At 39.3% G+C, this 21,674-nt stretch overlaps 1 protein-coding gene across 5 annotated transcripts in view; it reads right to left on the bottom strand.

Moving 5' to 3' along the window:
* Positions 1–21,674, bottom strand: part of MCTP1 (multiple C2 and transmembrane domain containing 1) — a 229,501-nt gene that overhangs the window by 182,902 nt on the left and 24,925 nt on the right. For all 5 annotated transcript variants that reach the window (XM_088652794.1, XM_088652793.1, XM_088652792.1 and 2 more), the window contains exon 2: positions 2,809–2,923. In XM_088652794.1, the coding sequence (XP_088508920.1) occupies positions 2,809–2,923 (115 nt within the window). The remainder of the gene's footprint in view (positions 1–2,808; positions 2,924–21,674) is intronic.

The raw sequence follows: 21,674 nt of genomic DNA, 5'->3' as shown, positions 1-21,674 counted from the left end.
GTCGGCAAGGTGATGTCTCTGCTTTTTAAGATGCTGTCTAGGTTTGTCATTGCTTTTCTCCCAAGAAGCAGGCGTCTTTTAATTTCGTGACTGCTGTCACCATCTGCAGTGATCAAGGAGCCCAAGAAAGTAAAATCTCTCACTGCCTCCATTTCTTCCCCTTCTATTTGCCAGGAGGTGATGGGACCAGTGGCCATGATCTTTTGGTACCATGCTACAGATTGTTAAAGGCCCTGGGAAAGTGGAAAGGAGGCAGTGGGAGTTGTCATGCCAGAGACCTAGAAATTCAGCTGGCTGTTCCTGCATTATTGAGACGACACTCCGAGTCCCACACCCCTGTCCCTAGGTGACCACACTGCATAGTATAAGAGTGTTTTCATTTACTAGGCAGTCTGGCAGGCCATGTTCTGTGATTATGCATTAAAAGAACAAACAATGCCTTTTCAGCATTCACAAAATAAAGCTTTCAGTGCCACTCAGCGAGGGTCAGCAATAAATCTATTTGAGGCAATTTGTTATTTGCTGCAATACAGATAAAAAGTGATTCAGAATGTGTTAAGCTTATTACGATGACTAGACTATCACATTGAATTATTCCTCATTATATGCCCAAAGCATTATCTCTGAAGCAAATGAAACCTAGAGCACCAGGATTATCTAACTACCACTCAAATGAGATTTACTGTTTTTGTTCAAGGAGTTCTTTACATAATGTAAGGGGGAGGGAGTACAGAGTACCCCCCCCCCATCATCAAGAGTAGCTCCTCACAGAGTAGCGAAGTAAACACAGACTCCGGGGAGGGAAGTCAGGACACGGAGAGAGAGTGCCCGGGCTCAGGCAGGATGAAAGAGCCCAGACTCCACAGACGGGAGGAGAGAGAAGGGGAACAGGGGGAGAGGGAAAACATGGAACGCAGACCCTTTCCGCCGGTTCCGGAATTACGAAGGAGGAGAAAAGGAAAGAGATTCAGTGTCCCGCGCCTTTTACGTTGGGGGCGTTCGCGCCGAGGGGCACTTCCGGATTCTGCATCGGACTGAGGAGACATGTTTCTGCACCTGCTTCACTGTACATATCAGCACCAATAAACACGTTATGGAAAAGTAACCTGAGGAGCGTCGTTACTCGAGAGTAGTCATCAGGAACCCCTGACACATAAGATTTTACATATTCACAAGTAATGTTTTGCATGCCTGTGACATTCGGAAAATTCAAGGCTACAGAGACAAACATTAATAGCTTTTCCATTTTAATAGTAATTCAGAGGGCTACTGTGGTTTCAAGACAGATGTTATTAACAAAAACAAATCCAGAAGACTCAAAGCAGCAATTTCTTCCCGACTTCACAGTGGTACTCAATGCCAAGTAGGAGAGTTAAGCAAATACCATTTGAAGCTTTTAGTCTTGGCACACCACCTCACTCCATCACTTTCCAGTTACATTTCAGGCACCCAGGTGCGGAGCACTTTTAACTTTCTCCAGGTGCTGATGGTGGCAGAATAGCTAGCAAGCAAGCATCAGGGCATTAGGGTCTGGCTAGACACTGAGGATACTGGATGCTGATGACTGGGCACCAGGACAGGCAGAGTTGGAGTCTGACTTGGAAGAAGGGATCAGTAATGTGGGGGAGCCTTTAACAGCCAGGAGATGAAAGTCAGAGGCAGGAGAAGCTGCAGGATCGGAGAATGAAGAAAAGGTGCAGGAGGAGGGACAGATAGCTCAGGCTGGTGTAGAGTCAAGACAGAAGGGGGATGTTATTCCAAAGAAAAATGATTACAAAGTAAGATAGCAATGCAAGAGTCATATTACTATACTTACTCAAATGCAAACAAGACCGTAAAAAAATCCTGAACTGGTAAATGCAGGGATGCCTAACCTTTTTGGCCTAAATTCAAGTAATAAATTGACGCAGCAAAATAAATACTATTCAGGACCATCTAAAAGGGGATAATATTTTCTGTGGTGAGCTAGCTTCTTCCCAGTGCCTATTCAGCCTGTATCTGAAAGTACAGTATCAAATCTTCCTATGAATTCCAGAATTTAAATTTAGTTCATATTTAAATTTTAACAGGGAGCCACCTTGATTATTAACCTTAGTATTTCTTTTCATTGTTTCATATAACCAAACGTTTCCATCATCACAGAGCCCTCAACATACAAGGTTGGATGCAAAAATGCCCTCCATTTGTCAGAAAACGATGAGCTTTTGATTCAACCTAATTAGTTTGAATGCAAGTAGAAGCCTTTACATAATTGTGGGGAACTGGCACTGTTACAGGTGCAAAATAATACCAATCTTTCCATGTGGCAGCACCTATACTTTGGAATTCCCTGCCTATCAATATTAGGCCTTCTTAGTACCTGCTAAAATGTTTTAGTTTAGGCAAGCCTACCCAGATATTTAGACAGGATGCAAGTTTTAATCTGTTTGTAGTCTATTGTTATTTTAACTTTTTGAAAGTTGCAAATTGTTGTTGCTAATTCTTCTTATTGATAGTTTTATCGTTTTATTTTATTTTTTGTAAACTGCTTTGAGGTATTTTTTTACACCCAAGTGTAAATTGTATGAAATAAATAAATGAGCTGCTTCATCATAGGCTAAGGTGCACTTCAAGATATTACAAGGCTTTATGTTGGTTTTGGTGCAACAGACCAACAAAGTTTCTCCGCTGGAGATTGTTACAAGCGTAGCATGTTCAGTGCACAAATATTAAAATAAAAATGTATAAAATTTAATCAAGGTAGGTTAACCTTTCCAGCCTCTGCAGAGTTTTTTATGTAAAAACAGTGTTTGATCAACATATTCTTACCTCTTCGATCACGAGCTGCTAGATTATGACCTCTTTTTAATGTAATGTCCAACTGGTACATTCCGGGTTCAGCCAGAGGCAATTCTGCATTACTAGTTCCAGTAGGATTGACTCTCTAAAGAACAAAGAAAATACATACATGATGCCCGACATTATTCATCTTATTTGCCATTTTGCAAAGTTATGTATTCATGTAACTATTTATTATTCACCTTAATAAGTTATCTACCAATACTGCAGTTTCTAAGCAGTGTACAAAAGGGATTTCTCATACGCCTTAAAGTCAGTTAAAATGAAACATAAGATCAGGGAGGGGGAACTCACATAAAATGCCTGGTGAAATAAAAAATATATATCTTCACCAAGCACCGGAAGGTCAACAGGAAGAGGGCCTGGCTGAGCCCAATCAAGAGGGAGTTCCACAAAATTAGGTCTACAATACTGAGCACACATATCCTGATGAATATGAACCATGTATCTGAACCATGGGAGACCACCAAAAATGAATAGGAAGTGATATAAAGCAATGAGTAGTCCTTGGGGTATCATGGATCCTTGTAAATGAATATGAGAACCTTTAACTTAGCCCTATAGTGTATGGCTGCCAGTGCAAACTTTAAAGCACTGGCACTATGTGCTGATGATAGACTGCTCCCACCAATGCTCTAGTTTCAGTAGTTTGCACCAGCTGTAGCTTTCAAACAAGGCCCAGGGACTGCTTTGCTTACATGTGCATTGCAATAATCTAGTATTGAGATTACTAACACATGAATCACCATGGGCAGGCTTATCCCTGTCCTGAATGCCTGTAGATGGCATACCAAACATAGGTGGCCAAAGGTACCCCTAGCCACTGAAGCAACCTGAACCTCTTGAGATAAAAAATGGGCCCAGGAGCACCCTAAAACTACTAAACTGGCTTTTTCAGAGGGAGTCCAGAACTGGCAACTAACTGACCAAACTTCAAGACACAGAAACCACCCACCTGCAGTGCTTTCCTCTTCCCAAGGTTCACTCAGTTTACGATCAAAGACAGAGGCAGCCAATATGGCTTCCTCCAGATGTTGCTGGACTACAACTTCCATCATCCCTGACCATTGGTTGATAAGAGTGCAGCATTGTCTTGGGGGGCACCATTTTGGCTACTCCTGCTCTTAATATGTCATGGATGTTTCATATTCATAAATACTTCTACTTAAAGTTAGCAATACACCTAAGGAGCCAAATTGTTAATTTAAGACCTGAAGAAATTTGTGATGTGGGTAGATTTAAGTAATTATGTTTATCCCTTTTTTGCAACACCTCCTTTATTTTCAAAGCAAAGAATGAAAGAGTTACAGGAGCCCCCCAACCAGCTATTTCCTATATTTAGTTATTTTATTCTGTAGTTTTATTCTGGAAGTAGAGTTAAATTCCAGCTCACCAGAGGCACAGTTCTGCTGGGTCAACTGTTCAGAAACAGATGGGTAACCAAAGACTTATCAGTTACAGCACAAATGTGAGCATTCAATCTGATAATATTGTCATGCTGGCCTGGACATCTGTTGCGAACTGCTGCTTTACAAACATGCAGTGGCATGGCACTTTCTGGTGCTGTTTGCTGGGGCCACATAGCAGCAACATAAAGCGGTTGCTTACCATACTTCAACTCATAGATGCAACTTGCGTTAACAGTTCAGCAACATTTGCACTTCGGCAACACAGTCACAGTTCTGGATAGAAGTTTGAAAAGGGGGGGGGGTTGCAGGCAATGCCAGTAATTTGTGGCTCTCAAATGTTACTGGACTCCAACTGTGAGGGTTCGCCTACACTTCTGCTTGTCCCAAAATCTGCTGCTTACTGCTGAATCAGAACCAATTGGCATTTGTTTCGATTTGGCAGTAAATAGTGGGTTTCCCCAGGGACAAACAAAAAACCACTTGATCTGTGCCTATAAAGCAGAGAGCAAGTGGGAAACCTCTTGGACCTATACTTTCTAGGCAAGTGGAAGTGTGGCCGAACCCTGAATAATCATAACCAACACAGTATATGGTCAGGGAGGGTGGGAGTTGTGGTACAAAAACATCTAGAGGACCAAGTATCCCCCACCCTGGTATATTCTATTCCAGGGGCTCAGAATGAGTTACAGAAGGCTTTAGTGATTAAGCCCCTTTTCGCCAGGTTTTAATAGCTTCTGTTACCCATTTGCCCCTTCTGTGAAGCAGACAACCAAGGTGGCTAATATAAAAACTGATGCCAGGCCCCCCAGATTGCAGGTACCTGTCCTTCTACTCCATCATATCCTCATCTATGTTGTGTGTTCCCAGTACTGAGAAGCTTCAGAAGCATCATTTTATCAAATATTTGTAATACTTGTTTTAATTAGAAGAGCAGAGTACTAAGTAGAGATGTAGAAGTATCTGCTGATTGTCCAAGGTGGGTAATGCAGTGAGCATACATAGGTAAATGATGCAAAAAAAGAGACATTAGTTCAATATTGATAAGCAGGAACTAACAATAGTAACATACATTCCTCCACCTCGAGTTCACCTAGATAGACTGGCGAGCAGGGAGGACCATCATCATTCAAATGGGAAGACTTGAGAATTAAAATAACACTTAATCAGTATCTCTTTCAGTTGTTATCACTTACTGGAAAATATCAGTCACAATCCCGAAGTTTAAGAAGTGCAGCTGACATGGATACTGAATCATGATTATCCTGAAACATACATTACAAACATGTTCCAAACAGTATGATAGTCTGTTGCTTTTGCTGTACCCTTCACTAAGTTTATTATAAAAGTCCTTTTTTCTCCCATGGTAAAGTGTCATAGCTGTGAAAACCAAGATTCGTAAGTTAAAGCCTTTGCTGTCCTCCACTTCCTAGCAACTTCCATTCTAGAAGCAACTAACATGAAGGAGATCAAAGGTCTATAAAGCACCGTCAGTACCCATCGTATAAAGTTTAACTAATTATTTCCTAAATCCACTATGGATATCATTATTAGAAACTAATATGTGGGAAGACATTACTTCTCCCTTTGTTGCTGTTGCTCACTTTTTGTTTCCTGATACGTTCTGCTCCTCCTCAAGTTGTATTGTTTCATAGTTCATTTGATAATCTTACAATGTGGGTGACTTGGGTCAAAAAACAATATACAACAAGAAGTTCCCATGCCAGTAGGATGTACAAAATGTAGCAACTGAGGCTGTTATCATAGCAATCCTCTTACAGATGATAATATCACATTATCAGTTCAATGGCACCTAAGCTCCAAACCACGTGAACAGCTGAGCTTTTGATGAGCTTCGTCAAAGCAATGAGCTGTTTAATTCACACCCACCCCATACTTTAATCACACTTCAGCACGAGAAAACAGAATTTGGCCATATACACAATCTTTTGCATGTGTTTAACTGCATCAGAGCCATAAAGGAATCCAGAATGCCCAAACAAAGCTAGGTTTAGAACAGTCTCAGAATCATTACCCCAATCTGACAGCTACTTCTAGTTTCTAGGTTACTGATCAAGTTAAGATAAATTCAGAACCATTATTTTTTAATTGGCAATGATTCTTTTAAAAGGCAAGCAGTCAGAGCTGTAGAATTCACTATAAATATCTGATACATCTAGAAAATTAGTATGATTATTCTGTCATTGTTACATTTCAGAATAAGCTTCATTAAAGGTGTGCATCCCTCTCTTCTTCAAACCTACTTATATGCTCTAGTGCTTTTTGCAGGCATGCTTAGCTGAATTCTACTAATATATTCCAAAACCAAAAATCTTAGTAGTCTTAGGTCCACAGTATTAGAAAGTTAAACTAGCAAAAATATTTAAAAAACATCCAGCAGCTAAGTTTGTATAGACCTTTAAAAAATTCAAATTCTCCTATTGCCTATGCAGTAATCGATAGCATATCTTTAGATTTTGCAAGTAAACTGTAGACATCTGAGAAGCTTGTTTTGTTTCAGCACTGCTAGTAATCTGCTCAATAAAAGGCTTTGTATCTTAAATACATACTAACTATACCTGCTAGCAACTTCATATATCCTGCACATGTCTATTCAGAAGAAAGCCACACCAATAGGGCTTATTTCCAGGCTAAGTGTGATATAGAACTACAGCCTTTTGTTGTTGTTGTATTTAAATAATAATCATCCTAGTGATTTCAACTCTCTCAGCAAATACAGATGAGATATGATTTGAAGTATCACTATTTTATAGCAGCAAGAACTCTGTGCAAATAATCTAAACTGACAATCTTTTAAATCAATACATTTGAAACCAGACGTAATACTGAAAAACATATATAGTAGAAAATAGGTTTCACATGGTTCTCTTAAGAGACTTAATAACTATGAAAACATTTACATTGCTATAATTTTTCCAGATGTAGCACCTTTAGGTCTTTTGTTTTTATAATTATCTTTTTTTAAAAAAAAACCAAGAACACATAAAATGTACCCAATTAATCCCTAAATATAGCCTTGCTGCAATCACTAGCAACAGATTAAAGTAGGGAAAGGAAAATTACCTTATCGTTCTCAAATGGCAACATGTTCCCTGTTTTCAGTTTGGAGAATCAAACAATCATGTTTGGGCTTCAACATCCATCAACACTTAAAATTACTCCTATAAATGAGTTATCCCCCAATGATACTGTTTGTCTCCATCTGGCAGGAGTGACTTCTTAGCACACAGCTTGCTGCTCTGAACTGCAGTCACTGGGAGGGACTGTAAAAGGAAACCATAGAGTGCGAATACAGTTGCTTCACAGCTTTAAAAGGATATGACTCACGAATCTAATCTCCCATCTCACTGTACTACATCTTTTAGCGTCTCCAAACACTGAACATGAGATGCCGACCAGTTTTGTTGGATGTTTTCAACAAGTGGGCAAGAACACACAATATTACTTTTCAAAATGCTTAATATTCACGTAAGTATTCAACAGGCAGAAGTCACAAGACACAGCATATCCTACCACTAACACATATAGCCTGTCATCTTACTTATGTTATTAGATCTCAAAAATAATGGTTTAAGCCAGTGCTTTTTTCTGGGGACAGTCCAGTCAAAGGTGACTATGGGGTGCGGCACTCATCTCGCTTTTCAGGCCGAGGGAGCCGGAGTTTGTCCACAGACAGCTTTCCGGGTCATGTGGCCAGCATGACTAAACCGCTTTTGGCGCAATGGAACACCGTGATGGAAGCCAGAACGCACGGAAATGCTGTTTACCTTCCCGCCGCAGCGGGTACCTATTTATCTACTTGCACTAGTGTGCTTTCAAACTGCTAGGTTGGCAGAAGCTAGGACAGAGCAATGGGAGCTCGCCACTGTCGAGCGGATTTGAACTGCTGACCTTCCGATCAGCAAGCCCAAGAGGCTCCCCCCCCCCGAGTTGTTAAATGTATGGCACTTACTATAACAACTTCATGGTGAGTACCAACACACTGGCTTAATCCTAATATGCACTAAAATTACAGTATATGGCTAAAACACAGAGGATCTGATTCAAAAGATGTCACTTCACTTCTATACTTGCTATGGCAAGCTAATTACTACTGCAGTGCAGACTAATTACCCAGCACATCCATGTGTTCTAATTTACAGAGGACTGCCCCCTATTTGAAGTGTCATCCAATTCAAGTCTGGTTTAAAGATGAAGACCTAATAAGAAGGGAGAGCAGGTGTCTTGAAGTTACCCACAATTTCACCTTTCCTTCCCCTGCACAAGGTTCTAGGGGTTCTCCCAACCCATATCCCTTCCAGAGGGATTTGGGGAGGGCACTGTAGTCCCATTGCACTACTGGGAATAGCTGCACTAGCTTCTGCTAGCACAATGATTTAGCTGAATATGGCCCAATATGATTTTTCCTATAGTGGTACTTCCATCCCGAAAAAGCTAAATTATTTGCCAAACTGAATTATTAATTAGAATTCTACTCCTTGCTCAGAACTGCTGTCACCTGAACAATTGGTGAAATACACTTTCTCCATCCACCCTGCCCCACTGCAGTACTGTACTCCAAATTTATGGGACGGAAATGGTGGCTTGATCGTGGCTCACTGTTTTGACATGCGTGTCTGTATCACTGCATCAGAAAGAAGAAAAAGGATGGACTATCAAGTCAAGTATGACCCAAATGCTAGGCTTCACAGACATGAAAATGGGCAATGTAAATCATATAAATCAGCTTCAGTGCTTAATCTTCTCTCAAAAGACTATCATTTTAAAATGAAACAATGACATTCCATCTATGATTAAGGCAACTGCTTCAGCCAAGAACGAGTTGTGCCATTAGGTGGTTGAGTCTAGTATGAAGAAAAAGGGGTGGAGACAGGAAGAGTACAGAGAATCAGAAAGACTGTGGCAACATGGAAACATGCCCAATATGCCACTTATGTGAATGCTTCAAACCAGAACAGTCACTTCTCCGTTTTGTGTGCCAAGGATGGAATACAGCAGAAGTGGACCCAAGTAAGAACTACACTCCTGCAGACTGTTTAAAAGAAGAAGAGGAGATTATGTTTGTCAATTGAGGATTATATCCAACTAAATTCTACTCAGAGTAGATACACTGAAATTAATGAACTGAAGTTGAACATACTAATTAATTTTAATTGGCGTACAGTATGACTAGCACTGAATACTTTTGAACTTTTTTGAATTTACACACTTTTTTTAAAAAAAAATACTATTTATTAAATTTTCCACTTTAACAATCCAATCAAACCATATTAAATATTCCAAATTATACATATTATTCAATAATCAAACAGTCCAAATATTATGCCAAATTGTAAAAAAAATAATCGGAGGTATCTTCCCATGTTCTGAGGTTGGGGGGCTCTGATCAACTTTACACACAATTTTAATATTTCTGTGGCATTTAGATTCCTGCAAAATATTGAATATTTTTAAATAAATTGGAGAATATAAATATTTGACTCATACATTTGAAATAACCTGGGCTTCCAAAATAAGGAACAAGCTTACATTGGGATCTATTATTCAGTTTATTCTTTCCTCCTTTCTGATAAAATGCTGTGTTTTAATGAACCTCTGCTCAAATAGGAAAAAGTAAAATTTCTCCACTTGCAGACATTTTTCATTCTGCCAGTAGTATAATTATTCCCAAGACTTCTGCACCATATTATAGTCATGATTGTGTCTCAGCTCTAAATTTTTGGCTGAATAAAGCATTTTCAAACTTTTTTCAGGTAAATTTGTATCAGGCAAACAGACTTCATATAAGGCAATTATGAATTTCAATGGGAATTACTCATGAGTCAGACTTTTGGGATGAGTCTCTTATATACCACAAGTGTCCTTATTTCCTATTACCTGCCCTATTGGGTTTACATTTTCGTATGTTGTCAACTCTGCCTAATGACCATGCTGGTTAGGAATGATGGGAACTGAGATGCGAGTGCATGGAAAAACCCCAGCTTCCTTACACCTGTATTTCAAGGGTGTGCATCTGCCTAGAGATCCAACTTGTTTGAATAGATCAGGGTTTCCCAAACTTGGGTCTCCAGCAGTTTTGGGACTATAGTTTCCATCATGTATCACCTGCTAGCTAGGGATGATGGGAGTTGTAGTCAAAGAACAGCTGGAGACCCAAGTTTGGGAAACACTGGGATAGACCTTTAGGCTGAGTGAAAGTGCCTTAGGAGAACTGCCTTCTATGGGAGGTCTCAATCTTAGTTTTGTTTCTTCATTGTTAATAGAACGGCAGCCTTCCCGTGACATCAAAGGCTTCACTTCAGCCTGAATGCAACTTATTTCCCTTTCGATCTATCTATAGATGCAAGATGAAAGCCACAATGTTGTTCTCACACAGAAGGGTATCTAACAGTAAGAACAAATCGGCACACATCCTTAATAAATTTTTAATCAAACATTAATTTTCCATTCAGTTTCAAGGTTCAAAACAAAAGAAAAAGAAAAGAAAACCCTGAGCTGTCCTACAGTATATGTACTGAAGGGAAGAAGGCACCAGAGACACTGTACATAGATTGTTTTGAAAGGTTATTTCTTGGCAGAAAGATTTTGTGTTAGGATTCTTGCTGGAGTGAAGGCAATTAATGGCCACACCACAAGGGTTTCCTCACTTAAACATAAAGCTAAAATTAATGCTGCAGGGTAAGGAAGATCTTGCTATTTGATCAGTACGCATCAACCAATAAAAACAAAGCTTGGTGGCATGTGTGTCCACAGGAGGGGTACGGGGGGGGGGGTAGGACCAGTACCCTTGGTGAACCATGCTCTCTGTATTACTACACAGAAAAAGGTATTTAACTCGCATGTGAGTTCCAGATTATTGTTTCATTTTAAAGGTGATGTAACTTGGAAACCACTGCTTTTTGAATTTGAGGTGCTCATGATGAAGTGGGTGAGCATAGCCAGTTCACTTTTAACCATAACTGGGCTGAAGTGAAGGCTGAAATTCTATACCCAACTGAGTCAAAGTTCAAGCCCATTTAACTTGGTGAATATCTAAACCAGGCATCCCCAAACTGCGGCCCTCCAGATGTTTTGGCCTACAACTCCCATGATCCCTAGCTAACAGGACCAGTGGTCAGGGAAGATGGGAAATGTAGTCCAAAACATCTGGAGGGCCGAAGTTTGGGGGTGCCTGATCTAAACAGTTGAGCTGTCAAAAGCCTGTTAAGGTAATTAAGTTAAATGTAATTAAGTTAAAATGATTGCAACCACATGCACAAGGAAATTACTGGGGGGGGGGTCAGGGTCAGGCTCAACATACAGAGGGCTGAACATACACAGGTCTCAGTGAGTTAACATAGTGTTTGTGTGTCCAGTTGATAAGATTAAAGCTTCACTAAAAGACAAAGTGCACAATTAAGTTAAACCTTGACAGATCTTAAATACAGATTTATTGATGCAGCTCTCCAGGTACTGAATATTGCATTAAATGTGAGTAAATGGAAAGAGCTGTAACATCTCAAGTCTTGTTCCTAGAATGGCTAATAAAACTATCTTGCAGGTTCTTTTGTTTTGCATGCATATTGTCATTTACCTCTTTAAAAATCATCTATGAAATAAAATCACTCATAGTTTTATTAAAATCACTCATAGTTTGGAGTCCTCCTGCTGTTTTTACAAGAATTAGTTCAGAATATAAATTAAAATGAATTATGGTGCTGGAGGAGACTCTTGAGAGTCCCATGGACTGCAAGAAGATCAAACCTATCCATTCTTAAGGAAATCAGCCCTGAGTGCTCCCTGGAAGGACAGATCGTGAAGCTGAGGCTCCAATACTTTGGCCACCTCATGAGAAGAGAAGAATCCTTGGAAAAGACCCTGATGTTGGGAAAGATTGAGGGCACTAGGAGAAGGGGACGTCAGAGGACAAGATGGTTGGACAGTGTTCTCGAAGCTACGAACATGAGTTTGACCAAACTGCGGGAGGCAGTGCAAGACAGGAGTGCCTGGCGTGCTATGGTCCATGGGGTCACGAAGAGTCGGACACGACTAAACGACTAAACAACAACATAAATTAAACAACAACAGAAGATAAAATCCATTTTTAAAATAAACAAAGCTTAAATATGAGTATTTATAAATATTCAAAGAGAAGCTTTTTTTCCCCTTTAAAATTAATGATATTCATTGTTCTTGCACGTACTTAATTCTGGTATATGAACCATAATTAATCTGATGACTGGCAATGCTGAAGCACTAGGGAAGAGGGCTAACCAAGGCTTCAAGTCAGAGGTTATAAGCATGTAAACATCTAAAATTAAATGCGACTTAACCTTTTTAAAGTTTGGAAACAAGTAGTTACTTGTTTAATGTAGTTACTTGTTTGATGCAATGATAAGACCACAAGGAAAATCAACACATAGTGATATACTGTACTGGGTTTTGTATGCAAGAGGATTAATAATAAAACACAGTGCTTCCCCCTCACCAGCCTCCAAAAGCAGAACAGCAAGAATATTTTTTTTAATGGAAATAAAATTGCCTACTGTTTCAAAATATGGTTTTATAATACAATGCTGTACACTCATTCCAGGAAGGAAGCAGCACTGAACTAAATAGAACTTACTTCTGAGACATGAATAGGATTGCATTATTAAATTGCACCCCTCCCCCCCCCAAAAAACACTACCCAATACCAAGTGTTGTATTTTAATAACCTTATTGGAACTAAGTATTTAAGCAATTACAAAACAAAACTTGTTGGGACACCCCAACACAAACAGTCTGGCTAGTTATTTCAAATCAAGGTCATTAAAAATCAAATCATTGTGTTCCTTTCTTGGCTGCTACTACAACATAAAGCAGTGTGTTTATTTTAAGTAGTTAGGGTTAACACAATAAAATGTTCCACTCCCGTGCAATTATGGACATTTCCAAAAATGTGCATTAGTAACAATATAAGCGTGGGCATAATTTTGTGTGCAAGTATTTACCGTATTTTTCAGTGTATAAGACTAGGTTATTCCCCTAAAAAAATGATGTCAAAACTTGGGGGGAATCTTATACACGGGGCGATCTCCGCCCCCCCCCCATTTTCTTACATCTGGGTCCCCAAAAATAGGGGGCTTATTATACATGGGGGCATCTTATAGATGGGAAAATACGGTATATTGACTCCAACAGTTCATCATAGCAAGCAGATCGATGGGTTATAGATTTCTAGAACCTGAGGGAACACCTTTCTCTGTATCAGCCAGTGTACCATTTGCTGTGCAATGATTTTGCTCCGCTATTTATTACAGTGGTACCTTGGTTTTAGAACACCTTAGTTTATGAACAACTTGGAAACAGAACGCTGCAAACCCGGAAGTAGGTGTTCCAGTTTGTGAACTTTGCCTTGGAAAATGAACATGTTCCGTTTCCTGTTGAGTGTGTTCCATTTGTAAATTGAGTCCCCCGCTGCTAATCAGAGGCTTTCTGTTGAGTGTCGGCTGTGGAGTCCTAAGCACCCACGCAACACAGAGATGATATCTGGAGCTTTTGTTTTTGCTATTTTTTGCGTTTGTGTGGATTTTTCATTTTTTTGGTGCGACTTGTTCTTCGTTTTATGGGACTGACTTGTGACTGTGGCTTGTGACTTCGCTTTTCCGACTGTGGCTTGTGAGTTTGTTTTTGTGACTGTGTGGAACCCAGTTCAGCTACTGATTGATTATGTGACTGCAGAAATGGATAAAAAAAAACATCTAAACAATGACTATCATCACTGCACGTAAGAAAATAATAATAATTTTAATTTTTATCATCTACAATACTGTCTTATTTATTTTATAGTACAGTACACTGATTATTGCTTTCATTTTATGGATCAATGATTTTGTTAGATAGTAAAATTTATGTTAAATTGCTCTTTTAGGAGTTGTTTTTAAAAGTCTGGAACGGATTGATCCATTTTGCATTACTTTCTATGGGAAAGCACACCTTGGTTTTAGAACGCTTTGGTTTTGGAATAGACGTCTGGAACGGATTAAGTTTGGGAACCAAGGTACCACTGTACTTCAGTTCAAGCCATTAAAACCATGATTCTTCTAACTACAGTGGGTACTAGGCATTGCAACAACAGGCCTTAGACATGAGAAACAGCTTGCCATAGTGGATGACAATTTGGAGACATAACCATTCTTTTCTATGGGTTACTAATATTTTAAAAATAACTTGTGGAGATGTCCTAAGGTCACATGGGCTTTTACAGCAGAGGAAGGCTTGAAACTGCTGTACACACTGTCACTCTGTAGATTAAAGCTGTGTTTCATTGCTAGTCCTCATACCATTGTGTATATTTGTAGACCAAAATACATTAGAATCCATATCTGAGGGTTTCTCATAAGGGCTACGAGACTAATTTCAGCAGGCATTTGCTTGGTTCAATAGTTTCTAGGCTTTGTTTTTCCTTTTAAAGAATTACCGGTATTTGCCATTTTTTCAGCTGTGTCTGGTCTGATAAACCAGAACCAACTAGTCCAGTTTGTTTTACGTGCTATTTTTTAAAAAATGCAATTCATATTATTATGTGCAGTTGAATATATGGTAATTAGTTTCATACTGCAATCATCTTATCACATAATATACATTTAAACTTAAATATATCATTCTCTCTCCCATTCCTTTTTCATGTGTCATGTCATTTTAGATTGAGAACAGAGACCATCTTTGATACTGATTTTTGTAAGCCACTCTAATAACGTCAGAAAGGCTTCAACTCATACAAGTTCTTGGAATATGGAAGGAGCAACCATAAGGAACATGGTGCCCTTACGTGGCTACTGACATATTTAAGGCAACAGCAGTTTACAGGAGCAACCGTGAAATCCTTTGCTTACCCAAAAATTATGCACCCACATACCTATATCCCCTACCTACATCAGTACCTGGAACTTTTAAAGCCTACCCACCACAAAAGGCAGGAGAACACAGCATTACTAACTGTGTTAAGTGTAATGGTGGTCTTCAGGTCAAACTTTTGCAGCTGTTGTTGTTGAAATTCCCCCCCCCCCCCGGAGAACAACTATAAGAGGCACTTTGCAGTGCACAGAAATTATCTCTCCCTTCTCAGTTTTGCTGCCGGTGTTTATCTTCACAGCCTGCATGACAGTAGAAGGTAGCCTTAAAAGTTTATATTCTTTTACTTTGGGGGAGGGGGGTTAGAGTCAACATCACTTGCGTAGGTTCTCTTTCTATTTGCTTGTTATATTTCCTTGTTAAGTGAGAGGTTGGGGGTGGCCTAAGGCATGGTTGGTATACTGCATGACAACGCAGTACTTTTGTAAACAAAGAACATATTTAATGAAAACTATTATTATTATTATTATTATTATTATTATTATTATTATTATTGAAAAGAAAGAATGTAGCCCTAAAAGCAAAGAACAAAGATTCTGTCAACTGCTCCTCATACAACAGAGGTGGCTGGCTAAAGCCTTTAGAAGCCTCTAAGTGTATAAACACACAAGATATTTGCTTTAGGTTTCTGTGATTAATTACACTTTGGGTGGGTGCACACATTAGTCAAAACTTACTAAATGGGTTGGATTCAATGACATAAAAAGAATCCTGTTCTAGTCCAGCTGAACTTCCTCTAGAATTGTACATCCTACAATCAGAGGGAAGTAGTCATAAACTGAATAAATTCCAAATGTTATCTTAGTCACTGCTTAAACAGCAAGTTGAGAATTGAACAAACTGTACTTCTCACAGGATTATAAATGCCAAAAGTTAGATATTTAAGTTTATGTGTCACTGCTCTAGGCACGGGCAGAATAACTTCAAAAAGTAAAAGGAATGAACTATTAGCTACAAAATGTTTGCAGTGCTATTTGCAGGCTCAGGAGAGTCTGCTACTATAAGAATGGTTTTAACTCTAAAAACATTAAAATAATAAATAATAATAATAATAATAATTTATAAAAGTTTTTTTTTTTTAAAGGTTTAAACTCATCTAGCAATCAGCTAGGACTGAACATGCTTTAGAAACTGCCTTCGCTACTATGCCCTGTTACAGGGCCCCCCTAAGAGTGCAATCCTAAATTTATCATCTGGAAATCAAATTAAAAACAAGAAAAACAGTAACTACCTCTGTTCTCCATCTATGCAATTCCTTGCTTTTGGGGAACCTCAATGGCTTGTATCCACATACACCTATGGTATGGGAAGACACATTGCTTACCGGTACTTTCACATACATGTAAAATGAGTCAACTGACTCTTTAAATGGGGGAAATTAGGTTGAAAAGTAAACATGGTAGCACAAATTGAAAAGGAGCTTTAAATGCAGCAAGTAAAATGGAAACTTTACAGCCCAACAGGTGACTCTGCAGAACCAAGCAGATTCCTGTGTTATCGACGTGTTTCTAAATCCTCACTGCACCTGCTTAGACTGTTAGAAAGTCCTGAGGGATAGGTCAGTTGGTACGGCAACCAAAATGGGAAAGAAATATATAGTATATCAGACAGTATGAACAGCAATGAAAAAGATCAACATGTCGACTTCCGGTCTCCCGCCATTGTCGTTCGGCGGGGAGCGTCTCGGTCTCCAAGGCCCCCATCGCCGCCAAGGAGGGGGTGAGTCGCGTGAGCGCTGCGACCACCCGGAGAACCCCCAGATAGAGTGTTTTGGGGTCCTGGATTTCCCAGCCGTGCTCCTTGAAGTTACGGTCGCTGCCCGGAAAGCCCCTTTTTGGAGCCCCGAGAGCAGACTCATCGTGACGGAGCCTTGGGTACTCTGCTACCTCGGCGGCGAAAAGCTCCAATCCAAAGACAATGAAGAGGCAGATACCTCCAAAAATAGAATTCGACCGTGAGTAAATGGATGCAAGATTGATTTAAGAAATTAGAAAAAATTTGGTCACGGGAGGGGAGTTAAAAAAGGAAACGGAGGTCGCTCCCCCCCCCCCGATATAACCACTTTGCAGCTAACTAGCCTGCAGCCGCGTTGTTTGAAGGAGGCTACGAACTCTCATAAAAAAGTTAACTTGAACCCTTCCCTTAGGCGGCAGAGCCAAGGGGAGAAGATATTTTAATTGTTGACCTCTGCAAAATACGATTGGAGTACAATCCCCGCCCTTTTATCTGGGAACAAGACCCTCGAAGCCGCGACCAGCTGAAACAGCGAGGCTACGAAGGGAAAGAATGTATCAACAATGGTGAACTTTTGACTTTTAGCCACAATACTATCGACATATTAACTTGACTTCTAAGAGACTTTGGAATTTAGGAAGTTTCCAGACCTTGGAAACAAAAGAAAGGATTTATTTTGGACAAAATATAATAAAAGAATATAGCACCACCCCAGGAACTATAACATATGCCTTCCATTGTAATATGAGAAGACAAAGGATGCAGCCAGACAAAACACCCAACCGACAGTCAGAAGAGAACAGCTTACAGTACATTTTGGAATTTATCCAAGAAATGACTCAAGAAATGTGTAACTGTAATAGAAACTCACAGCCCCTAATGGAAAATTTACAGTCACAGCAGCAGGAGGAAGAAGACAACAATAATGAAAATCTACAAGAAGAAGAAAAGAAGGAGCAGCAGATTGAAGAGCAACCTGTGAGAGAAGCTGCGAAAGACATTTATTTGACTCAAGGATCTCCAGATCAAGATGGAACTTGGGGTCCTGATTTTCCAGTGAGAGAGGGAGATCAGGCCCCAGTTAGAGACAATCAAGCTGTGGTAGATGAAGATGATTGGATCTGGTTTTGTGCCTCTCTAGTGAGAGAAGGGGGACACAATCCAGACAGAAGATGGATGATAACAGGGGACAAGGGAAATGAAGATGTGGGAGGGAGACTGGCTGAAGACTCAAAACAACAGAAGGGGAGGAGAGGCGAATGGTGTGGGTTGGAGTGGTTAAGAGGGGGTGTGGGGTGAAATTTTTTTATGGAATATCAATTAATGGATGGTTTAAAGAGGTCTGAAAATGGAAAGGATTAAGGAGCCGGTTGGGGAATAGAGGGAATTGTTACCCAGGGGAGGGAGGGGAAGATTTAAGAGGAATTGTAAATACATATGAAGAAGGAAGATTTGGGAAAACGATATATTTGTTTAGGGAGAAATTAAAGGCTAAGGGATATAATTAGAAGAAGTTAAGATGTCGTTTAAAATTGAGTAAGATATATTGAGTGAAGAATAAGATTTGTAATTGTCGAATTATTTTGCAAACATTGTGAAAGCTGTATAATGGGATTTAAAATAGATTCGGGAAGGGAGGGACGGGGAAGTCGATGATACGATATTAACAAGATTGGGTTTTTTGTATTTTGTTTTGTTTTCTTTTTGCTTTTTTGTATTTTTCTTTTTTTCTTTATTTTTCTGTGTTTTTGTTATATTTTCTACCTAAAAATCTTCAATATTTTTTTTAAAAAGCTCAACATGTCAATTTTTAGCACTTTTAAACTTGCTGAACCCGTGGTAATTTGCTCAGTTTGAAATTTAACGACATTAGTAAGACCCATAGCTGCCAAGTTATCCCTTTTTTAAAGGGATTTTCCCTTATGCTGAACAGGCTTCCTCGCGAGTAAAGGGAAAACTTGGCAGCTATGGTAAGACCTAATCAGGCAGATGACTTTGATGAATTTTCAAGATATTAGCTCAACAGGCATCATTTTGTAGGATATAGAATTTTATGCTTTAAATGGTGTAACTTCTGTTGTTGTTGTTGCAACACACCTTAACAAAAGGGGCACTTCCATGACCTTTTGATTATGCAGTTACTGCCCTGAACTGTCAAGCCATTCAGGTTTGGGGCTCAGGATCTTCTGCTTAAATCTTATTTATTTAACCAGACTATACACTGTTTAATAATAAAAGGCCTCTAAGTGATTTACATAAAATAATCCTAAAAGATTACTGATAACATCAACCGATTAAAAAAAAACACCAAGTAGGTATAGTAAGACTATATAGATAAAATCAACAGATGGACAAACTGTGTAGGAAACACAAAATGAGGAGTGTGTTAAGTGTTTATCTTGTCAAATTACATGAAGTAGCCTTAGATTGCAGAACATGAGACCGTGCTGTCAACAAGGAAGATTTCCAATACTTTGCATGTTTTTCTTGCAGTTAATGCAAATAGTCATCAAAAAATAGCACAGGTGTACAACCCGGCTTAGCTCTTTCAAGTTACTTATACCTCCTACTGGAATAAAGGGATGCATTCTCTTTCTGATAGTCCAAAATGTTTTACAATCAGGGGGGAAAAACATACTGTACCTATAACTCAGAATGAATCAATCACTTGTTTATCATTTTGCTGATACATCAGAACAAAGGAACTTGAAAAAAACCTAACTGTGGGAAAATGGAAGGACAACAATCCAGTTTGTAGAGTTAAGGAAGCAAGAATACCTGTTTGGTTGATAGAAGGTAATAATATTCCATTCTCATTATTAGAGATTCAACAAATTTGTTTTTCAGGAACATGACAAATGTTCCTATAAGGTACAAAAAGTGGTTTATTCCAGGCAGCCTCAAACAAAGAGGAAAGCAGTGTCTGCTTATGTTTTCACATTATACTGTATACATATTGCACAATACCCTGATATTTTACGAAAGGAAGTCACATTTTATAAATAAAAGAAGAATGTTGGACAAGAAAAGTTCCTTTAGATCTAAAACCTGTGATACCAAGACTTGGCATACCTATGGCAAATAAGGAGTGACTGGGGATTTAATTATGACATATGTGATGGAAAAATACATGTTATTTTACTAAGATGTAAATATTACCCTGCCTGGTGGTTCAACATTACAATGGCAAATGTTCCTGAACATAAAACATGGTTTATTTTCATACATGGCCAACGTTCTCAATTGCAGTTGGCAGGAACAGGTTGCTTTGATCACACCCAGCAGAAATCCAACACAGCAGTGCAGCTTTAACTGTGGAAATTCCTGTTGAAGGGATTAGTCACCAATATCCCTTGCCATTAGGTGGGTTTTGTGTACTCATAGAGCCAGTCCTATCATTAGATTTGAGGGAGGGGGGCACCACTGAGAAGGCTTTCTCTCCTGTTGCCAGCTTTCACACCTCAGAAGGCACTGGCACGTGGAGGAGAGTCTCTTACAGCAACCTTAAGGCCTGGGTAGATGCATACGCAAAAGAGATGTTCTGCCAGGTACTTGGGCCTCAGGTCAGGCAGGGCTTTATAGTGTTAATATAGCACCTTGAATTGGGCCCAGAAAAGAATCAGCAGCCAATGCAGATGGGCAATGAATAGCATAGTGCAATCAGAGCACACAGTTCCTCTAAACAGCTTAGCTGTCATATTCTGCACCAGCTGAAGTTTCTGGACTATTGTCAAACGCAGCCCATGTACAGTGCATTGCATTGCAGTCATTGAACTGGAAGGTTACCAGTGGATAGACCACAGAAGCTCAGAATTTTTTTCCCCCAGCATAAACTCTATTTATTGAAGCTATTTGTACAATTGCAATTTTGCAAACTGTACAATACTGTACTTGCACCTCACCTTTGTACAATCTAGTCTTCAGTGATTTATATTGCCCCTCAAATCCCACCCTCATCCTGCCCAAACTTGGCTCCTGCTTGGATATTAAGGTAAGAGGGAACACTGGTCCTCTTGAGAGATTTTCAATACTGGAAGAAGAGATAGCCCCCACCTGCAGCAACCAGTCAAGTTTCTGCTAGCGGTGCCATGGCCACTCAGCATCTGCAATGGTGAGTAGGTTTACTTCTCACCATTTGTTGTCTCCCCCGTATAATGCTTTATTTTTCACCAACAGGAATGGGCAGTAGTCATTAACAAAATATTCTGCAACATGTGATTGTGGCTCCCCATTTGATTGACCTGCTTTTGGCCTTCTGCCCTCCAATTTAAAATATCCAGGGATAGACTATCATCATAATACAAGGGTACAGTTTGCTTGGCTCCAATGTAGTATTCACAATGAATGGAGGAAAATCACTTTGTAGATAGGCAATGGTATAAGTAGCAAGGTATAAGTAGCAAGAACTATTTCAGGATATTCCGATCCTTTGCACATTGAATTTAGTACAGTACTAACCAAAGTTACTATCTGTCCTGATAATCATACTTTATATTTTCTTTTTAAAAGCTATTCACACAATTACTAATTATGTTATTATTTATTCAGAATACTTATCTTCCATTGTATATTCAAGAGAGGCTCTCAAAGCATGCCTAGTTTTACCATTGAATTGGCCATCTTTAACCTAGTTTGCTTGGCATTTCTTAATGTCTGCATCTCAAATTTTATGTATTTGCTGCAAATGACTAATCAAAATATTAAGTTTCAGAACTGTGACCAAAGACATTCAAATGACATGCTACTAAATTCATGAGTCTCCAGCCCTGGGTTATTTTAGAAGATGACTAATTACTTTGT

This window comes from Zootoca vivipara, chromosome 10, assembly GCF_965207765.1.
Source record: "Zootoca vivipara chromosome 10, rZooViv2.hap1.1, whole genome shotgun sequence".
Taxonomy (NCBI): domain Eukaryota; kingdom Metazoa; phylum Chordata; class Lepidosauria; order Squamata; family Lacertidae; genus Zootoca; species Zootoca vivipara.
Note: the sequence above shows the minus strand (reverse complement) of the source record. Positions and strands in the feature narration are given on the sequence as shown.